The sequence below is a fragment of the Rhinolophus hipposideros genome (assembly GCF_964194185.1).
Source record: "Rhinolophus hipposideros genome assembly, chromosome: 16".
Classification (NCBI taxonomy): Eukaryota; Metazoa; Chordata; class Mammalia; order Chiroptera; family Rhinolophidae; genus Rhinolophus; species Rhinolophus hipposideros.
In genome coordinates this window covers 47,613,130-47,631,213 of record NC_138062.1, presented here as the reverse complement: position 1 = coordinate 47,631,213, position 18,084 = coordinate 47,613,130, and the positions used below count along the sequence as shown (strand labels likewise).

Below are 18,084 nucleotides of genomic sequence, written 5' to 3'. Positions count from 1 at the left end.
AACAGTGCCTGACACAATAAACAGCAGACATTGTTTGCGTTTTACAGGAAACTAAAGTTCCGAAGGGCAGAGCGACTTGTCTGAGGTCGCGAGACTAGAAGGTTGGCGGGGTCGGGATTCGAACTCCCAGCTGAGACGAGGTATTGGAGGGGACCTCAAGGAGCGGAGGCAGGAGGCAGAGACGGGAAGAATGGGCGCGTTCGGCGCTCGACTGGCCTCACCTAGGGGGCGGGGGCGGGGCCGCAGCCGCTCCTCCCCTGCCGGTTTGCGGCGGCGGCGCGGCTTGCGCTGGCTCGGCGCTCGGCTGGGGCGGCCTGGCCCACAATGAATGGCCGCCGCGGCTGCCGCTGCTGCTGAGGCGGAGGCCGCGGAGGCCGCGGAGGCGGAGGCCGAGGCCCCGGCGCAGGGGGGCGCGCCCCGGGCTGAGGCCCAGCCCCAGCCGCCGCTGCGGAGCCCGCCGGGAGCCCCCGAAGCGCGGCCAAGGCGCAGGTGAGGCGGCCAGCCCCGGGCCGGGTTCCGGCCTCCTCTCGCCGGGGCGGCCCGAGGGCATCCGAGGTCCAGTTCAGGGCTGAATGAGAAGGGCATGGAGCGGGGAACCTTCTCCGACAGAGGGGGAACCAGGCCCACCGCCTGCACTGTGGCCGGGCCAGCGAGCACGGGGAGGCCCGGCCCCTGCCAGCGGCCTTTAGTGTCCAGCCCCGGACCGGGCCGCGAGGCGTGGGGGCGGCGACTTCGGGCCCAGATCTCCTCCCCGCGTTCCGGGCGGAGTGGGGGCGGGGGGCGCTCGGCCGGGCCGGGGCAGGTGCCGAGGGGCCGGGGAAGTTGGGGGGACCGCGGGGTAAAGTGAGGAGGCGCCCGGGGAATCCGGGGGGGGAGGAGAAGTCGGGCTTCGGGCGGGCGGGTGGGGGAGGAAGGGTGGGTGGTGCGGCCGGAGGGAAATGGCCCGGAGGGGGGTGGGGCGGGGCCGGCGCAGGTACTGTCGCTGGAGGAGGTGGGTGGGTCAGGTTACAGGCCTGGGGGCGGCTGAGGAGAAGCCCAGGAAGTGGGGCAGGGTGGGTGTGGGCGGAGCCCGTTCCGGGCCCGGGGGGGGGCGGGCGGCCGGGCGATCCTGGGGGTGTTTGCGGGGTCACGTGGGGTTAGGGTCGGAGCGGTGCTGGGGGAGGCCGGATCCCGCGCGATTAGGTAAGTTGAAGAACTGCCGTAGGAGCCTCGGCAGTGGTGGCCGCGGGGCTTTTAGGCCAAGCTGGTAGGGGTGTGATGGCAGGTCCCCAGGAATTAGTGTTGATCAAAAGGCACGTGCCAAGATGTGCTCCCCGCCACCCCGTCCGCCAGGTGCGAGTTCCGGGCCAGACCTGGTGGTGGCTTTCCTTTTCCCCACCTCATTCCCTTCAGGCCCTGGGTCCCCGGCCCGTCCTCTGGGCAGGCCTCTGCCGGCTGTTGCAGGGCGCTGGCCCGCCAGCTGGGTGTTTGTGTGGGCAGCTTGGGAAACAGTGTGGAACACCTTGCTCAGGCATCTTGTTTACCATGGGGGTGGCCCTTGCACACACACGTGCACCCCCTCATATAACTGCAGAGAGGCAGCGCAGCCGCCCTTACCCGAGTATCTTAGGGTCCTGGATTCTTTGCCCCACTTTTTGTGACCAGAGTCTTGGAAGTTCAAACCCAGGGGATGGGACCTCACAGCCACCATCTAGTACGGTGGCCTCCCGAGCACCAATTCCCTGGAGGCGAAGGACTGGGAGGTAAACCTGTAATGCTTTGTGCATTGTGTCCCGGAGGCTTAGGGGTCAAGGGTGGGGTCACGGCTGGCCCCGGCCCTGGACGCTATTGCTATGGCCCCCCCTCACTTCTGGGGTGCTGTCCTGGGCCAGGCCCCCGTGCTGAATGTGCTGGTTAAATGAGCTCATCGATTGCTCATCATCATCATGTCAGCGTAGTCCTCGGTGGTACAGAGGCTAAGGCTTGGGGTGGCTTGTCCTAAGTCACAGGACTAGACACTGGCCGCTTGGGATTGATCCTCAGCCCAAACCCACAATCCTCTGAGCTGGCCTTTGGGGGTTGTGACTGGAGGAGCTCCCCAGTGTTCTGCATTCCTTGGCAGGAATTCTCTTTCCTCTTGTCATCCCAAGGAATGGGTCAATACCCTTTTGGACACACTGAGTTTTCCTGGTGTCCCAGGGGGCTGGAACAGGGGAAGCTTCTTTCTCAGAGGCCTGGTCATACCTCATCCCCCATTCCGCTTCTGGGAGCCAAGAGGTCAGGGGTGACGGAGCTGTAGGCTGGCAACGGGAGGCAGTTATGGGGATGGGGCTGGGCTCTGGAGCTGAATTCTGCTTGGCTTGCCAGGTTTGTCTTTTCCCCACTTTAGTCAGCCCTAGCTTTAGGTCCTTCTCTCTGAACTAATTGCGAGGCTGTTACCAGTGTGTCCTGGGAATGTTGATGTGGGAGCTCAGCACCTGAAGCAGGAGCCACAGACGGCTGGGTCTAGTATCAGCCAGACCTGGTTTAATAATGATGGGTTGTCACTTTCATTCCCCCAATCTCCCCATAGTTCCTAGAACTGCCTTCCGTCAGGGCCCTGGCCTCCTCCTCTCTCTGGCAGGCCTCCTGATTCTGGGAGGGGTGAGAACTGGGCCAGCAGCCCCACATAAAGAGGCCTTTCCCCTGCCTGGTAGGGCTGAGGCTGGGGCTTCCTGGGCCAAGGCTGGGCCCTGGGCTGCGTACTGAGGACAGGGGTGGCTGCCTCTCGTCACACAGTTGGAACAGGAGCAGGGACTGGTGGTATTTGGCCATGGTGTGTGGATGGCAAAGAAGAGGGTGCAGTGGGTCCGAGCCTGTACCTGGAGCTGGAGGAGGAGGCACTCATAAGTAAGCGTTTCTGTGAGGACTTAGGTGCACAGACCTGGGATACCAGGCCAGGCCATAATAATCCTGGGAGGCAAGTGCAGCAAGTAAAGGGATCCTTGGGACAGTGTGATTTCACTAGGCTGCCGACCCCTCCTAGAGCTGTGGTCACTGTCCCGTCTCCTATGCTGCCTTCTCGGTGAAGGTCACCCACAGGCTGTCTGTGAAGACCGTGACTGTTTTGTGATTTAAGTGGAGGCTGTGGGGAAGGCTGAGCTAATGAGCTAACACTTTGTAGTGGAGAGAGGTCACATTCCCTGGTTAGCGCCACCCTGCTCGGCTGTGAGACCCTTGGGCAAAGGTCTTGACCTTGGTGCCTCTGTTTACTCATCTGATAAGTGGGGACAAGCAGGCGTGCCTGTACCAAGGAGATTCTTACCCAAGGACGATTCTGTCCCCTCAGGGGACGCTTGGGAAATGTCTATCAACATTTTTGGTTGTCATAGCTAGGCTAGTGGTGTTACTGGCCTCTAGTGGGTGTAGAGTGTGCTGCTCAACATCATATAAGGTACAGGGCAGCCCCTGCCACAGGGAACCATCCTCCCTGCCGTGAGGTGAGGACTGCAGGAAAGGTTAGTGTCGGTGTGATCCGGTGATGCCGTGAAGGCACCAGGGGAGCCCTCACTGAGCACTGCCCGTTCTCAAAGCGTAAGATTTGGGAGGTGGTCACAGGTGCAAGATGTTGCCGCTGCTGTCAGGAAGCATTCATTGTAAGGAATATTTGAGCCTAGTAAAATAATAAGACTCCAATTCTTAGGTCCTGCCAAACCTTGGGTGGTATCCAAGCACATTGCAACAAGCCCCATCCCAATAAACACCTACCCTCAGCCTCCCCGGGCTCCTCTGTGTTAGTCGCAGCAGTGTCACCTCAGGGCCTTTGCACGGCAGCTGCCCATGTGTCCTTTGGATGTGAATGCACACAGGGAGTGGGATATAACTCAGAATGGAGGGTTTGTGGTCATTGTGGAAGGGGGGCTGGGCTGTTGCTGGGTTTTCCTGGAGCTGCGGGCGGAGGCTAGATTGCCCAGGGCTGCCAGGAGAGTGGGAGGAGGGAGGAAAGAGGCAGCAGGCTAGACTGCTCATCTTCGGAGATAGCAGCGACGGGAGAAAGAGTGGAGAAGCGCTGGGGGAGGCTGGGCGGAGGAAGGCAGCCTCCCCCAGGAGGGCAGAAAGAGCAGCATCCCACCTGGCCCTCAGAGGGCACTCAAGACCAAGGTGGGTGCCTCCAGGTGGGCAGCAGACCCCATTTCTGCAGAGGACATGCCTAGTGAGTATAAACAGACCAGCTCTAGCTTTGGCCTATCCTGGCTTCCCTTCCCCGCTCTGGCTTTTCTGAGCCCCCATTTTCCCGTCCGTTCATGAGTGAAATCTGTCTAGTCACATGGGCTGCCTGCTGCAAAGAACGACGGAACCATGCAGAGGGCGAGCTGGCTGTGGTCAGGAAGCCTCCCGATTCTCAGACGGGAGTCGGATGGCCTGGGTGTAATCCTGGGCCTCGCTCTCCTCATCTCTGAATGATGGGAACGCTCGGTGCTTCCTCAGAAACTGGGGAGAGGACTATTTGAGGTACCCCCTCTGAGCCCTTGTTATGCTAGGCGCTGGTGTACAGTAGGGACGAGGTGAATGCCAGGTCCTGTTGAAAGTCCTGTCCTCCACCCTGGATTTAGTGGCAGCTTTTTGGGGAGAAGAGAAAGCAAGTCAAATGCATACATCCTTTAAAAATTGCAGATGCCAACAGGAAGATTTATATAGTCAGGTAGCACTTTGTTCTTCACTAGCAAACATTTGCCTGAGCTGCCTTCCAATTTGGCCCCTACCGAGTGTCCCAGAGGCTCGGGGGCTTCCAAGGGGGCCATAGGGGCCTCCTTAGACTTGGATTTGGTTTCCCTTAACTAGTTCACATGTAAATGGGCAGCTCACAGCTTCCCTGGAAAGTCGGCCAGAATATCAGGGCCTTCAACAGCCCCTGGTGAGGCACAGACCAGCCCCCACAGCCTCTGCGAGCTGGGGACTTCAGAGCTCCCTTTCCCAAAGCGCTGGCAGTTTCCCCTCTGAGGAATCGCCCTGCCATACAAGCCTGCACCCCAGCCTCATCTGGCTGCAGTGTGAGCAGTTGTTCACATAGCGGTACATTGAGCCCTAAGTGGGACCCTGACTGCCAGCCCCCCAGAGCTGGCGCAGCCCTCAGAGGAGGTTGAGTCTGCACAGCACCCTCCATGCTGTCCCCAGCAGCCCGCACCAGTGTACCAGGCCCCCCTGCCCAGCCTCAGACACCCCTTCCAAGTCCCATTAACATGGAACAAGAAAGGGACTTAGGTTCGAAGTAATGGAAATCATTTTTCATTCTGTTCATTCTGCAAACAACTATTGAGCACCCACTGTGCGCGCGCAGCCGCTCCTAGTGACAGGACACAGCATTGTGATGCTGAGAGGCCAACACCCTGCCCTGGAGGAACTGATGCAAAGCCGGGGAGGAAAAAGCCGGGGAGGAAAAAGCCGGCAGGAGAAGTGACCGGAAGGAGTTTGAGAGGCTTTGTCTTTGGAAACTTGAGATTGGAGATTGGGAGGGTAAGAAGAGCTGTGGCCATCTTGGGACAGCCTTCTAGAAGGCTCGAGAGCAGGCAGGGCCCTACTGTGCAGGGCCCCAGGAGGCATTGTAGGGGCCCCGGTGGTGAAAACTGGTTTTGAAAGATCTGGGATGAATCTAAGGGTCTTGACCTGAGTGGGGAAGTTTCTGGTGAGAGCTACAGCTACAGCAGGTTTAGGGGCATGGGAGCTTGGTTGTGGGCACACTGAGTTGGCATCGGGCTCCACGCAGAGTTGTGGGTGAGTAGATGGTATTTCAAGCCTGTCTCAGCTCAGGCTGCTCTAACAAAATACCATAGATGGGGAGACTTCAAAAACAACAGACCCCATTTTCTCACAGTTCTGGGTGGGGGGGAGTCCAAGATCCCAGCACCGTGAGGTTCTGGTGTCCTCACGTGGCCTTTCCTCCGGGTGTGCTCTTGGAATGAGAAATAGCTCTTTCTCTTACACAGACACCAGTCTTACTGGATTAGGGCCCCACTTCTGTGACCTCATTTAACCTTAGTTTCCTCCTACAGGCACATTGGGGTTAGGGTGGGGGGGACACCACTTCCATCCATAGCAGAGTCCTGAGACTGAGTGCCAACCCCTGGAGGAGAGAAGCAGACCAAGGACTGAGCCCAGCTCCAGCTTTTACCTTCCTTCACTTTCTGGAAGGACCACGCCTGCTTCTCCCTCAGGGCTCGGCATGCCTTCCCTATACCTTGAGGGTAAGACCCCTGCCCCCAGATGTCAGCTCTCGTGGGCATGATGAGAGTGCCCTGCATGCAGCACATTGACTGTGATCCTGGGTGAGTGACTGTCCCGTCCCCCCCACACCATGGTCCCAGAGGCAGGCAGCCTTGTCTTGGTTGAGGCCAACCCCAGGCTCCGCGCACTTCCTGGCCCAGGCAGGTGCTTGGCAAATATTTATTGAGTGTTGGGAGGTCATGGAAACCGTGTGCCGTGGCCTCCTGTCTCGCTAGGAGACCAGCTCACATCTGGGGACCCAGATATGGAGGGTACCCTTGGCCTGTGTGGCGCTGGGGGCTGCCTCTCCCCTCCTGGGGGGAGGTCTGCAGACCCCAGAAGATGGGCAGTCTGACATGCCAAGTTCTGAGGAGCGAGAATTCAAGTACAGTGTTTTGCCATTAAGTTGATAGTGAAGTGGAATTTCGTGTTCTCAGGTGAGCATAGGGGGTTGGGGGTGGGAGAGGCGGAAGAAGATGGGGTGTTCTCTAGGCTGGAGACCTCTCAGAGCAGGGGGTGTCGCTGAAGGTGGAGGAGGAAGATACGGGCCGCTGAAGGAGAAGGGCACTCCAGGCAGGGTGCCTATCTTGGCCAAAGGCCTGGCCCCTGGGGGGAACCATGCAGTCTGCCCGAGGCCTGAGATAGGTGGGGGTAAGGGGCTCAGCTGGGGGGGGCTGTGACCCCTGGCCCCATCCCACTACTTTCCAGACAGCAGGTGACCTGGGCTAGGCACCAGCTGCTTTAGACCTGTTGCTCCTGGGAGCCCATCATGACTCCATGGCCCCTCCCCCATGGGGCTAGTGTGGGTGAGGGGTTTCATACCGGGCCACATACAGATGGTGGTTCTTTCCGAGTCCAATATCTGGGGTCCCTGTTTCCCATCACAGTGGTCGCAGTGCCCCTTAAGCACCCACCCCACCCCCCATTCCTTTCAGGGGCAGCAAGGCTCCCAGACCTGCCACCTCACTGCCAAAGCCCTGTGTGCTGCTTGGTTGAGCTATTGGCACTAATTGTCATCCTGTGCATGTGCCCCTCCATTATTAATCAAAAGCTTCAAAGCCCTGGGTACTGGGCTCTGAAGCTGGATTCACAAGGCATGGGAACCCCAGCCTGAATGTCAGATGGTTTTTGACCTCAGGAGCCCCCCACCCCCTGCGTCTCTATTCCGCCAGCGCCCCTATTGCTGAGCTGCACCGATTCGCAGGGAGGGGCCTGGGCCTGAAGTTGGCCGCCCTGGCAGGGGCTATGCAGAGCGCTGGTCCCCACTGCGTCAGTGCCCTCCGAGACTGCTTGCAACAGTGCCTGACACTAAGTATGGTTAGGGGGACCCCTTGGAGTTCACCTTGCAGCCCCAGAAGCGTCCACATCTGCACCCCCTCAGCCCTCTGTCCCCCTGCACGTGGTCCCCACCAGCTGCCCCGTCCCAAACTGGACGCGTTCTTTCCAGTCTTGGTGGTGTATGCTCACCTCTCTCTAAGCTATTTAACACATTTACAAATATTTATTGAGCCTCTGCCTCTGTTCTGAGTTGCTGATCGTGAATAAATCTGGCCAGAATGCCTGCCCTTGTGGGTGGACAGTCTCCTTGGAGGAGAAACTGTAATACAGCTTTTAAAACGCTGCTGCCCTGCCCCCCGTCAACCCAGGTCATCTGGTGACAGCATGGGTGGCTCCCTGTCCAGGGCCGATGACCACCTCAGCATGGAACGTGAGAGCCCCTGTGTCCCCTGCCCCATGAAGAAACTGCTTCTCTTCTAGCGTCTCCCTGTCCCAGGGGACTGCCCCCATGCGACCCCAGCAGATCTGGTATGGGTGCTGGGGGCTATCAGGAGCCAGGCCCTCCCTCTCCTGACCACCCCTTCTTTCTTTCATCCTTCCTCACTCCTGAGTCTGACTATCCTCTCCCTCCCTGCTGCTATCACCTTTACCCCCACCCATCCCTCGCTCGGTATCTTGTCCTGAGTTCTGGTCTCCACACTGCTGCTGGGAACTCTCCAGAGCTGGTATGGGCCCGAGGCTGTCCTTCTCTGAACTTCCCACTGCTCATTCTCAAAGATGCATGTCCTCACCAGGCCAGGGCCCCACCTGTCCCACCCCATGCCCAGCAGCTCTGACCCTTTATGCTGTCGTCCAGCCACACTGGGCTCCTTCCTGCCCAAGACTTGGTGGCTCTCTCTGTGTATCTTCGCCTCGTCCCCATGGTTGGCTACTCGGTGACATTCACCCCAACTGGAACTAAGTCACTCCTTGTCTCCCCACTAGACAGTGAGCTCTGCGAGAATCTTCAGGGCTCTGTGCCCAGCACCTTGCTGCCTGTTAGGTCTGTTGGATGCATGCATCCCCATTTTACAGATGAACAAACAGGCACAGAGAAGTGAGGGGCTGGCCTGAGGCCACACAGCTAGAAAGTGGAGGGCTGGCATCAGAACCCAGGTCTGGGGGTGGGCTCTCGCTCTGCGGCATGCCTGTCCTGCCTTGGTTCTCCCTCTTATGGTGTGAGCCTTCCAAGCTTGGGGTCTGGAGCACTCTCCAGGGACGGGGGCCAGCCTCTCCCTAGACCACGTTGGCCCTAGTCACTTGGGCCCCAGTACCCAGAGCACTTTGTTTGGCAGCCTGGGGAGGTGGCTTGGGGCTGCGAAGCCCCTGGATGGGACTCTCTGGGGTCTGTCCTTTGCCTTCACTTGGTTCCTCTGTTTCCCTTAGCTCCTCACGCAGAGGGCCAGCTACTGTCGGGCCAGCTACTGGTCCGTCCAGCACTGAGATTGAGCTCCTGGGAGGTGTGTGCTTCCTTCAAATAGTAGTCCTGTCTCTGTCTCCCTTCTCTGGTTGCCCTAAGTGTTTCCTGGTGGTGTCAGTGATTTTGATGCCCAGCGAGGAAGAGGGCACAGCCAAGGGAAATCATGGGTTTCAGTGCCTAAATAGACCCTGGTTTGAATCTTGTCCCTACCACTCACCAGTGACCTTGGGACAGTCCTTAAATTCCCCATGACCTCAGTTTTCGCAGCTGAGTGCTGGGAATATGAAATCTATTCCAGAGTTTCGCTGAGAGCATTCAGGGAGCCCCTCTGCTGGCCTGTATGCAGGGAGGGGCAGGACCAGTCCCTCCAGCCCCGCCGCGTGCAGCAGCTCAGGGTCAGGTCGGCCTTAGCATCTACATCCAAATGGAGTGGAGGTTTGGAGCGCCTGATCCCAGGAGCAGTCAATTCTGGAGCCTGGGTTCCTGCCGGCCCCAAAGTGCCACTCAGCCCGTGGGCAGATGGCTGCTTCTGTTCCTCTGAGCAGCCTTTCAGCACGAACCCGGTGTTACCAGGTGGGACCCAAGTCTCCGCTGTGTTCCAGAGCTCAGCCCGTGCAGGCAGCTGAGAGTGAACTCGCTGATGAATGCAAACCGTGAAAGATGTATGAAAGGTAACATGGAAATGAGGGCAGACAACTGGGGGCTCGAGGTAGGTCCTGCCCCAGGATCTTCGCATGTGTGCTCCTCTTCTCACCCGCCTAACTGCTCAGGCCTCTTTTCAAACCCCTACCCTGCCCGTGTAGGACCACTGCCCTCTCCACCCTATAGAATTGCAGGGAACTTACCCCTGGGGGCACTTGTAAAGCCGTACCATCCTTGAGAGCCCTTTTATGGTTATCCCGAGTATGGGGCATGCCCTTCCCACCCCACCAGTTCTCCTGGGTTGGAATGTGCACTGAGAGAACAGTCTCTGATGCAGGAGTGCACACAATTTGAGGGCCCTGGGCTTCCCAGGCGGTCTTCCCACAGGTTGGAATAGGGGCTGGGCTCCCTGATCAGGATCACAGGCCGAACCGGAAATTTGCATTTCTTTCCCACCCACCCCCCCAGCACTTTGAGGTTAATTTACATAAATGTGTGGTATGATTTCACACTATTGTAAAATACTGTTTATTTTTGTAAATAGGTAATACGCTCACCAGGTTCAAAATTCAAAAGACCCATAGAATGGGGCAAGTCTCATCCCCAGTTCTGCCCAGAAGAAGCGTTACGGTTTCAGCTTTATTGAGATACACATACCATGCAGTTCCCTCATTTAAAATGTACAGTTCAGTGGTATTCAGTATAGTCAGTTGTGAGTCCACAACAATATTGGACATATTTCATATGTCAAGAAGAAACCTGTAAATTGGGTTCTTGGACCCAATTCCCCATAGGGCGGTGGTTTCCAACAATTCTCAGACATGAAAAGAGTGTCTGAGAATTCAATTTAATCCTGACACTATCTGGAGATACCTTCAGAATCCACAGGTTAAAGGTGCAGTCCTACAAAACTGCCCCTTCCTAAAACACATAAACACAGTTCAGATGCCAAATGCAAGCCCAGGTTACCTGCGCTGCTTCTGATGGGCCTCAGATTGGAGGTCCCAGCCCTCCAACTCAGAATGCCAATTACAAGTCCAGGTCGTCACCTGTGTTTCTGAATAACTGGCTATAAATCAGAGGTTCCCACAACCTTCTCTTTGGTTTCGGTTAATTTGCTACAGCTGCTCACAGAACTCAAACATTATAGTCACTTCACTAGATCACTGGTTTATTGTAAAAGGATATAACTCAGAAACAGCCAGATGGAAGAGATGCAGAGGGCCTGGTATGTGGGAAGGGGGGCTGAGCTTCCATGCCCTCTTCTTGGGTTGCTATGGAGGCTTCTTATATGGGCTGACTGATTAAATCACTGGCCTTTGGCAATTGATTCAATCTTCGGTCCTCCCCTCCCCAGAGGAGGGGGCACTGAAAGTTCCACCCCTTTAGTCACATGGTTGGGTCCATTAGCAACCAGCTCCCATCCTTAGGTGCTTCCGAAAGTCACCTCCTTAACATAACAAAAGACCTTTTTCATTCTCAACACTTAGGAAATTCCAAGAGTTCCTGGAGCTGTGAGTCAGAAATTGTGGACAAAGATTGAATGTGTATGATATGTTTTGGTTATCTGAATGACCAAATATATATGTCTTATAAATCACAAAATTGTACCCTGCATCCATTTACTCGCACCTCCCCCAATTCTCCCATTCCGCCCAGCCCCTAGCAATCACTTCTGCTTTCTGTCTACGGATTTGCCTCTTCTAGGTGGTTCATATCAATGGGATCATATAATATATGGTCTTTTCTTTGGGCTCTTGCATTTAGCATAATGTTTTCAAGGTTATCCAAGTTGTGGCATGTACTGGTTCATTTTTATGGCTGAATAATATTCCGCTGTATAGATGGACCCCATTTTATCCATTTATTACTTGATAGACATTTGGGTTTCCGCTTTTTGGCGATTGTGACTAGAGCTGCTGTGGACATTTATGTACAGGTTTTTCTGTGGATATATGGTTTCATTTAGGTATAATTGTAAGGAATGGAATGGCTAGGCTATATGGAAACTGCATGTTTAACCATTTGAGGACCCACAAGGTGGTTTTCCACAGCATCTGCACAATTTGCGTTCCCACCAGCAGTGAAGGAAGGTTCTGATGTTTCATCCTTTCCAGCACTTACCTTTCTTCTTCTAGCCAGCCTAGTGGGCATGAAACGGGTATCTCATCGTGGTTTGGATTTGCATTTCCCTGATGACTAGTGGTGGTCTCGTGCAATTTCAGGGTTTCTGGAGTGGTCACTCAGCCATTCAACAAACTGGTTGAGGGTCATGTGCTCAGCACTGCAGACACCATGGGAAAAATTAAATGACTGCCCTCTGGGAGTTGCCATGCCAGTGCCCTTCAGAATCACCCTATGTGTGGAGTGCTAGTTAGTGGTGCTTAATTCTCACAAGTGCTCACTGTGTCATTTCATATTTAAGCACATGTGTGTGAGTTTGCCTTTGCCCCTTCGTCTACAAGGGAGAGCATGTGGCCACCCTGGCCTGGAGCTGGTGAAGCTGATTTGACAGTCTGTCCTAAAAGGACAGAAGGAGTGGGTGGCTCCTGCAATTCTTACAGCCCGGGTAAATCCACCACGTGGATGTGCATGAGAGCAGGGCTAAGCCGGCCGCCTGACCGTCTCCCTCTGTCTCCCCGTCCCCCACACAGCCGCCACCATGGCTCAGACCCTGCAGATGGAGATCCCAAACTTTGGCAACAGCATTCTGGAGTGCCTGAATGAGCAGCGGCTGCAGGGCCTGTACTGTGACGTGTCAGTGGTGGTCAAGGGCCATGCCTTCAAGGCCCACCGGGCCGTGCTGGCCGCCAGCAGCTCCTACTTCCGGGACCTGTTCAACAGCAGCCGGAGCGCCGTGGTGGAGCTGCCGGCGGCTGTGCAGCCCCAGTCTTTCCAGCAGATCCTCAGCTTCTGCTACACAGGCCGGCTGAGCATGAACATGGGGGACCAGTTCCTGCTCATGTACACGGCTGGCTTCCTGCAGATCCAAGAGATCATGGAGAAGGGCACCGAGTTCTTCCTCAAGGTGAGCTCCCCCAGCTGCGACTCCCAGGGCCTGCATGCCGAAGAGGCACCGTCATCCGAGCCCCAGAGCCCCGTGGCGCAGACGTCGAGCTGGATGGCCTGCAGCACCCCACTGCCCCTCGTGTCTCGCGTCAAGACCGAGCAGCAAGAGTCGGACTCTGTGCAGTGCACGCCCGTGGCCAAGCGGCTGTGGGACAGCAGCCAGAAGGAGGCTGGGGCCAGCGGTGGCAGTGGTGGCAATGGTAGCCGCAAGATGGCCAGGTTCTCCACGCTGGACCTGGCCGCCAACCGGCCGCCCCAGCAGGCCCTGGCGGCGGCGGCGGCGGCGGGGGGTGTGGTGAGCGGGCCCAGCATGTCAGAGCGGACGAGCCCAGGCACCTCGAGCGCCTACACCAGCGACAGCCCCGGCTCGTACCACAACGAGGAGGATGAGGAGGAGGATGCGGGCGAGGACGGCACGGACGAGCAGTACCGGCAGATCTGCAACATGTATACTATGTACAGCATGATGAATGTCGGCCAGACTGGTGAGGCGCCCGCTCCTCCCCGCCCCCCCCGCCCCCCAGCCCTGTCACTCCCACCCCGACACACGCCCCTCTCTCCCCCTCAGCTGAGAAGGTGGAGGCCCTCCCCGAGCAGGTGACCCCCGAGTCCCGGAATCGCATCCGGGTGCGGCAAGACCTGGCATCTCTCCCAGCCGAGCTCATCAACCAGATCGGTAACCGCTGCCACCCCAAGCTCTATGACGAGGGCGACCCCTCCGAGAAGCTGGAGCTGGTGGCAGGTGGGCCGGCCTCACTTCCTTCCTGAATCCCCTTCTCTCCCCCACCAGGGGCCTCGGTGCCCTGGGCTGGCGGCCTACGGCACAGCCTTGGGGTCCGGCGCAGCCCTGCCACCTCTTGGCGTGTCCTGCTGCAGCCGATACCCCTCAGCACTGATACACATCAAAGATTGGCCTCTAGGTTTCCACCCTGGAGGCAGGTGTCAGCTGGCTCGCATCGCGGCCTCGGGGGTAGATGAGTGGCCTCTTAGGGTGGTGTGACGATGAACTTTAAGAATTTGGCCCTCAGCATTGGTGCCTGCGTGCAAGCCTCGCTGCCCGTTCTTTCTCACACCCAGCTAGTTATGCAGGCAAAAGCTCCACGTGTACGTGGGGGGACCGATGTGACGTAGGTGCCCCATGGACAGTGGCGCCACCATCTCGGTCCTTTCCTGAGCCCTGACAAGGCTGCCCTGGGGCCCTGGAGTTGTTGGGGAGGAGCTCTAAGAAGTGGGCCTGGCCGTGTGGGGAATGTGGCAATTTGGGGGCCCCAGCCACCCTCCATCTCTCCCCTCCAGGCACCAACGTGTACATCACGAGGGCACAGCTCATGAACTGCCACGTCAGCGCGGGCACGCGGCACAAGGTCCTGCTGCGGCGCCTCCTCGCCTCCTTCTTTGACCGGTGAGGCCTTTAAGATCCCAGGGAGTGAGGTGTGCTGCCCCAGGCCCCCCGCCACAGGGGCCCTGACGTCTCCTATGACCTCCCCCCAGGAACACGCTGGCCAATAGCTGTGGCACTGGCATCCGCTCTTCCACCAACGACCCCAGACGCAAACCGCTGGACAGTCGCGTCCTCCATGCTGTCAAGTGTGAGTGTCCGGCCTCCTGGAGGCCGGCTGGGCTGGGGCCTGGGGTTCGCAGATGGCCCTTTGCTCTGGTGTGGTGGTGGCCCTAATACACAGATAGGGTTTGATGTCAAGGTTTCTGAGGTTGAATCTAGGCTTGTTGGGAAGAGGGCTGTGATTGGTTAGAAATTTCTTTCTGGTGGGGGTGGAGGGTAGGGCACTGAAGGGAAGCCTGTATCAGATGTGGTGGAGGAGTCCTGAAACTCAGGGTGGCCATGGGAGTTAAGCAGCAGCCAGGCCCCAGCCAGTTGCCAGGAGGGTACTCCAGGTTTCCATATGGAATCTTCCCACTTCCTAAATTCTGGCAAATGATTCACATTTTCCTGGGCCACCCTACCAAGCCCACACATCCCCCTCAGGCATGGAGCTGGCTGCAAGGTCTCCGTTCTCGTCTCCAAGGGCTGTTCTGGACGTCCTGTAGGGGGGCAGGGGAGGCAGTGCCGTGCTGGCCCTGAGCCATCTGCTCTGCCTGCACAGACTACTGCCAGAACTTTGCCCAAAACTTCAAGGAGAGCGAAATGAATGCCATCGCGGCCGACATGTGCACCAATGCCCGCCGTGTCGTGCGGAAGAGCTGGGTCCCCAAGGTGAAGCTGCCTGAGGGTGACACCTATACGACCTTCATCAGCGACACAGGCAAGCTTGAGCCGGACATGATGGGCGTGGAGCACAGCTTTGAAACGGCCAGCCATGACGGCGAGGCCGGCCCCTCGGCGGAGGCCCTCCAGTAACACCCCTGAGCAGGCCTTCTGTGGGGCGTCACACTCCCCTCCTGTCACACTCCCCCTCCTGTCTCTGTCACACACACACACACACACACACACACCCCTACCATCTTGGTCACAAGCTACTGTCTGTCCCCCTAGGACCCACGGGGTAGGGGGCACTGCATGCTCCCAGCCCCTCAGCCGCCCGTCCCCCCCCCCTCCACCCCATTCCAAGCGGGCTGGGAGAGGACGGCAGTGGTGTGAGCTTTGTGTGGCCTTCTCTCTCTGCGCACACTTGTGCACAGTCGGGGAGCACTTGCTCCCCCTCTTAACCCCTAGCAATTGTCTCCCCATCTCCCCACTCAAGCAGGCCTGGCAGGGCAGGGACCAGCCTTGGGGCAGTCTTCTGCTCCACCCCTCACGGCAGCCCCTTGGGACTTGTGGGGGCCCCAGGGTGCTCAGGACCCTTCCTGCCACCAGCTCCCAGTGCTTCCACTTTCCCAAAAGCGCCTTCCTGTCTCCGTGGTCTGTCCCTGCACCTGGAGCTGGGGTGGGCGAGGCCGAGGGGACTGCCCTTGTTACAGCTGAGGAAAACAGGCTCTGAACAATGTCATGACTGAAGGTGGCAGGCTGTGGTGGCCGGGTGCCCTTCTCTCTCCCCCAGCCCGTGCCCTGGGGCCTGAGAGGCAGGTCCTGCGTTAGGAGCGCAGACCTCAGGCCTCCGGGTGGGAGGAGAGGTTTCCAGGGCTTGCAGAAACGTGTGCGTGTGCGGGCGTGTGTGTAGTTTTGCTTTTAAACAAATGAAGATACGAGAGGCAGTAGGACCAGGGTTGGAACCCAGGGGTGCAGGCTGGGGGGCTGCTGCCCTTGCCTCCCTCCCCCATCCCCACCCTGCCCCATGGCAGGGCTCCCAGCCCCTACCCCCTGTACATACTTTTTAAAACATTTTTTTAGCTAATGAAATACTGAAGTATAAGATTTCCTTTTATTTTTCAAACCAGTGGGACTGTGATGTCCCCTTCGGTCCCTGGGAGCCCGAGGAAGACAGGATGGGTTGGGGGGACGGGCAGGCTGAATGTGTGTGCGTGCGGAATGTGGGTGTGTGTTTCCGAGGTGGAGCCCCAGGCCTAGCCTCTGCCGTGACTCCTGTGGGTCTGGCCAGCTGCCCCCACAGGACTGCATCTGAAGGGTGTCCCTGGTCTTGGCCTGTTAGCTGAGCCCAGCTCCTGGGGACAGGGCAGGGCCCACTCCATTGTCAGCAGTTATTTGCAGAATTTTCTCTCTAACCATTCCTCTCTTCATAGCCTCGCCCAGTGCGAGTGGTTTTGGTTTTTTTGAGTTTTACTTGTGAACCGGTGGGTTCTTTTTTTTTACTCCCATCCCCCCATGCTGGGTGTCATTTGATGTTTGTTTTGTCTCTGGCCCGTGTCCTCACCACCTCTGGTCTCCTCTCCAAGTCTGACAGCTCACTGCTTCCAGAGGCAGGGGGCTGCCAGAGGGAGTTGAGGGCCACCCCAGCGGACCCTTGGGATCTGACGGAGGCCTCCCCCGACCCAGCAGCCCCTTCAGCCTGTGGGGAGGGGTTCCCTCCAGCATCTGCTTGTTGTGGGGTTGGGGAGTGTTGGGTCCAGCTGGGGTCCTGGCACTCCTCTTTCTGGCCTGAGTAGGGGGAGGCGAGTATATGGGGGGGAGTTGACACCCCCAGCTAAAGCACAAGCACCTTAGTCGCACCTCTCCTGCCCCCTTGTCCTGGCCTTGACACCCTGCCCCAGCATCATCCCAAAGCACAATATCCTGGTCACTTGGTGGGCCCTGGGCCACAGAGGGGTGGGCTGGGGCTCCAGCCAGCCCCCACAAGGAAGCAGGAGCCCCCAGGTGCTCCCCCTTTCCAGGCCTTAGCTGGGGGCAGCTCCTGGGACTGGGGTCCTCTCCCTCCCCACCCTTTGTCCTGGGCAGGCCCCCCACCCAACCCCTCCCTGCCTTGTCCTCAGGCAGGGCTTGCCCGTCCTTCATATTCCTGCAGCACTGGGTTACGTGGCAGAGACTCCTTGTTTCAGGGACCCCAGGAGGTACCCCCCTGGCTCCAGGGACTATGTGTTGGTCTGGGGGTGTGGGGGGAGGGGCGGGGCAGGGGTGCAGGGGAGGAAATTCCTCGCCAGGAGAGCCAAAGACAGGGTCGTGCCTTACCCCAGGAGCCACCCCTGTGCCCGCCCACCCCACCCCGCCCTGCCCCCCTGGGCAGCCTGCTGCTTTTCCTTCTCCCCTGTTGCCCTGCGCTGCTCTGAGCTGCATGGTTCCCCCACCCCGGGCAGCCAGGAAGGAGCATGAATGGAGAATCACTGACCAACGCAAAAAAGACTGTGGGGGCCCCCTCTGCCTCCCCTGGCCGCCCCTTGTTCCCGCAGGACAGGCCACCTGCCGTGTCCGCGTGGAGTGCCAACACAGGCCCCGCTGCGGGCCAAGCCCCCCGCCCTGGCCCGTGAGTGAGATTGCACATTAACTACTGTAAGGAGGAGCGCACTGGGAAATGTGAACGTGAGGACGTCAGTGACACTGACGCCGAGAATAAACTAAACGCCTTTGTAACAGCCCTGCTGCACGCCGCTCACTGGGGCAGGGGAGCTGGCTGGGGGGCCGGGAAGGGACGCTCACGGCCTACTGGCGTCCCCTATCCTTGCGCAGAGCAACAGCCCCTCTTTCCAGGGCTTCACGTTGGCAGTTGCAGCAGGGTCCTGGCTCAAGGTGTGCTGGGGAGGGAGAGGGTGGTTTTCTCAGATGGGAACACTAAGGTGCAGGCCAGGCCACCAACCACTTCCACTTGCCCTTCTGGCTACTCCAACACCCCCCAGGCTGTTCTGCATACATGTGAGCCCTAAATCCTACCTGGGAACCCCTCCAAAGCTAGAAGGGCAGCAGCTCCATCAGATGGGCTGCCTGACACACAATCCTGTGGTCTGACACCCCAGGCACACATCCTGAACCCCATCCTGAGCCAGCTTGCCCATACATCAGGAGGAACACAAAAGTTGAGATGGCAAATGTAAACTCAGCCACAAATCCCTGAGTCCTGCGGACATAAAAGGAC

General features: G+C 58.2%; 1 protein-coding gene across 1 annotated transcript; it reads left to right on the top strand.

Annotated features, from left to right (window-relative positions):
• Positions 1-303: 303 nt before the first annotated feature.
• On the top strand, positions 304-17,580 carry NACC1 (nucleus accumbens associated 1). The gene is made up of 6 exons (XM_081077468.1): positions 304-489; positions 12,253-13,152; positions 13,236-13,409; positions 13,964-14,069; positions 14,159-14,256; positions 14,770-17,580. The coding sequence occupies exons 2-6, from the start codon at positions 12,261-12,263 to the stop codon at positions 15,021-15,023; spliced, it is 1,524 nt and encodes a 507-aa protein (XP_080933594.1). The 5' UTR covers positions 304-489; positions 12,253-12,260; the 3' UTR covers positions 15,024-17,580.
• Positions 17,581-18,084: the final 504 nt, after the last annotated feature.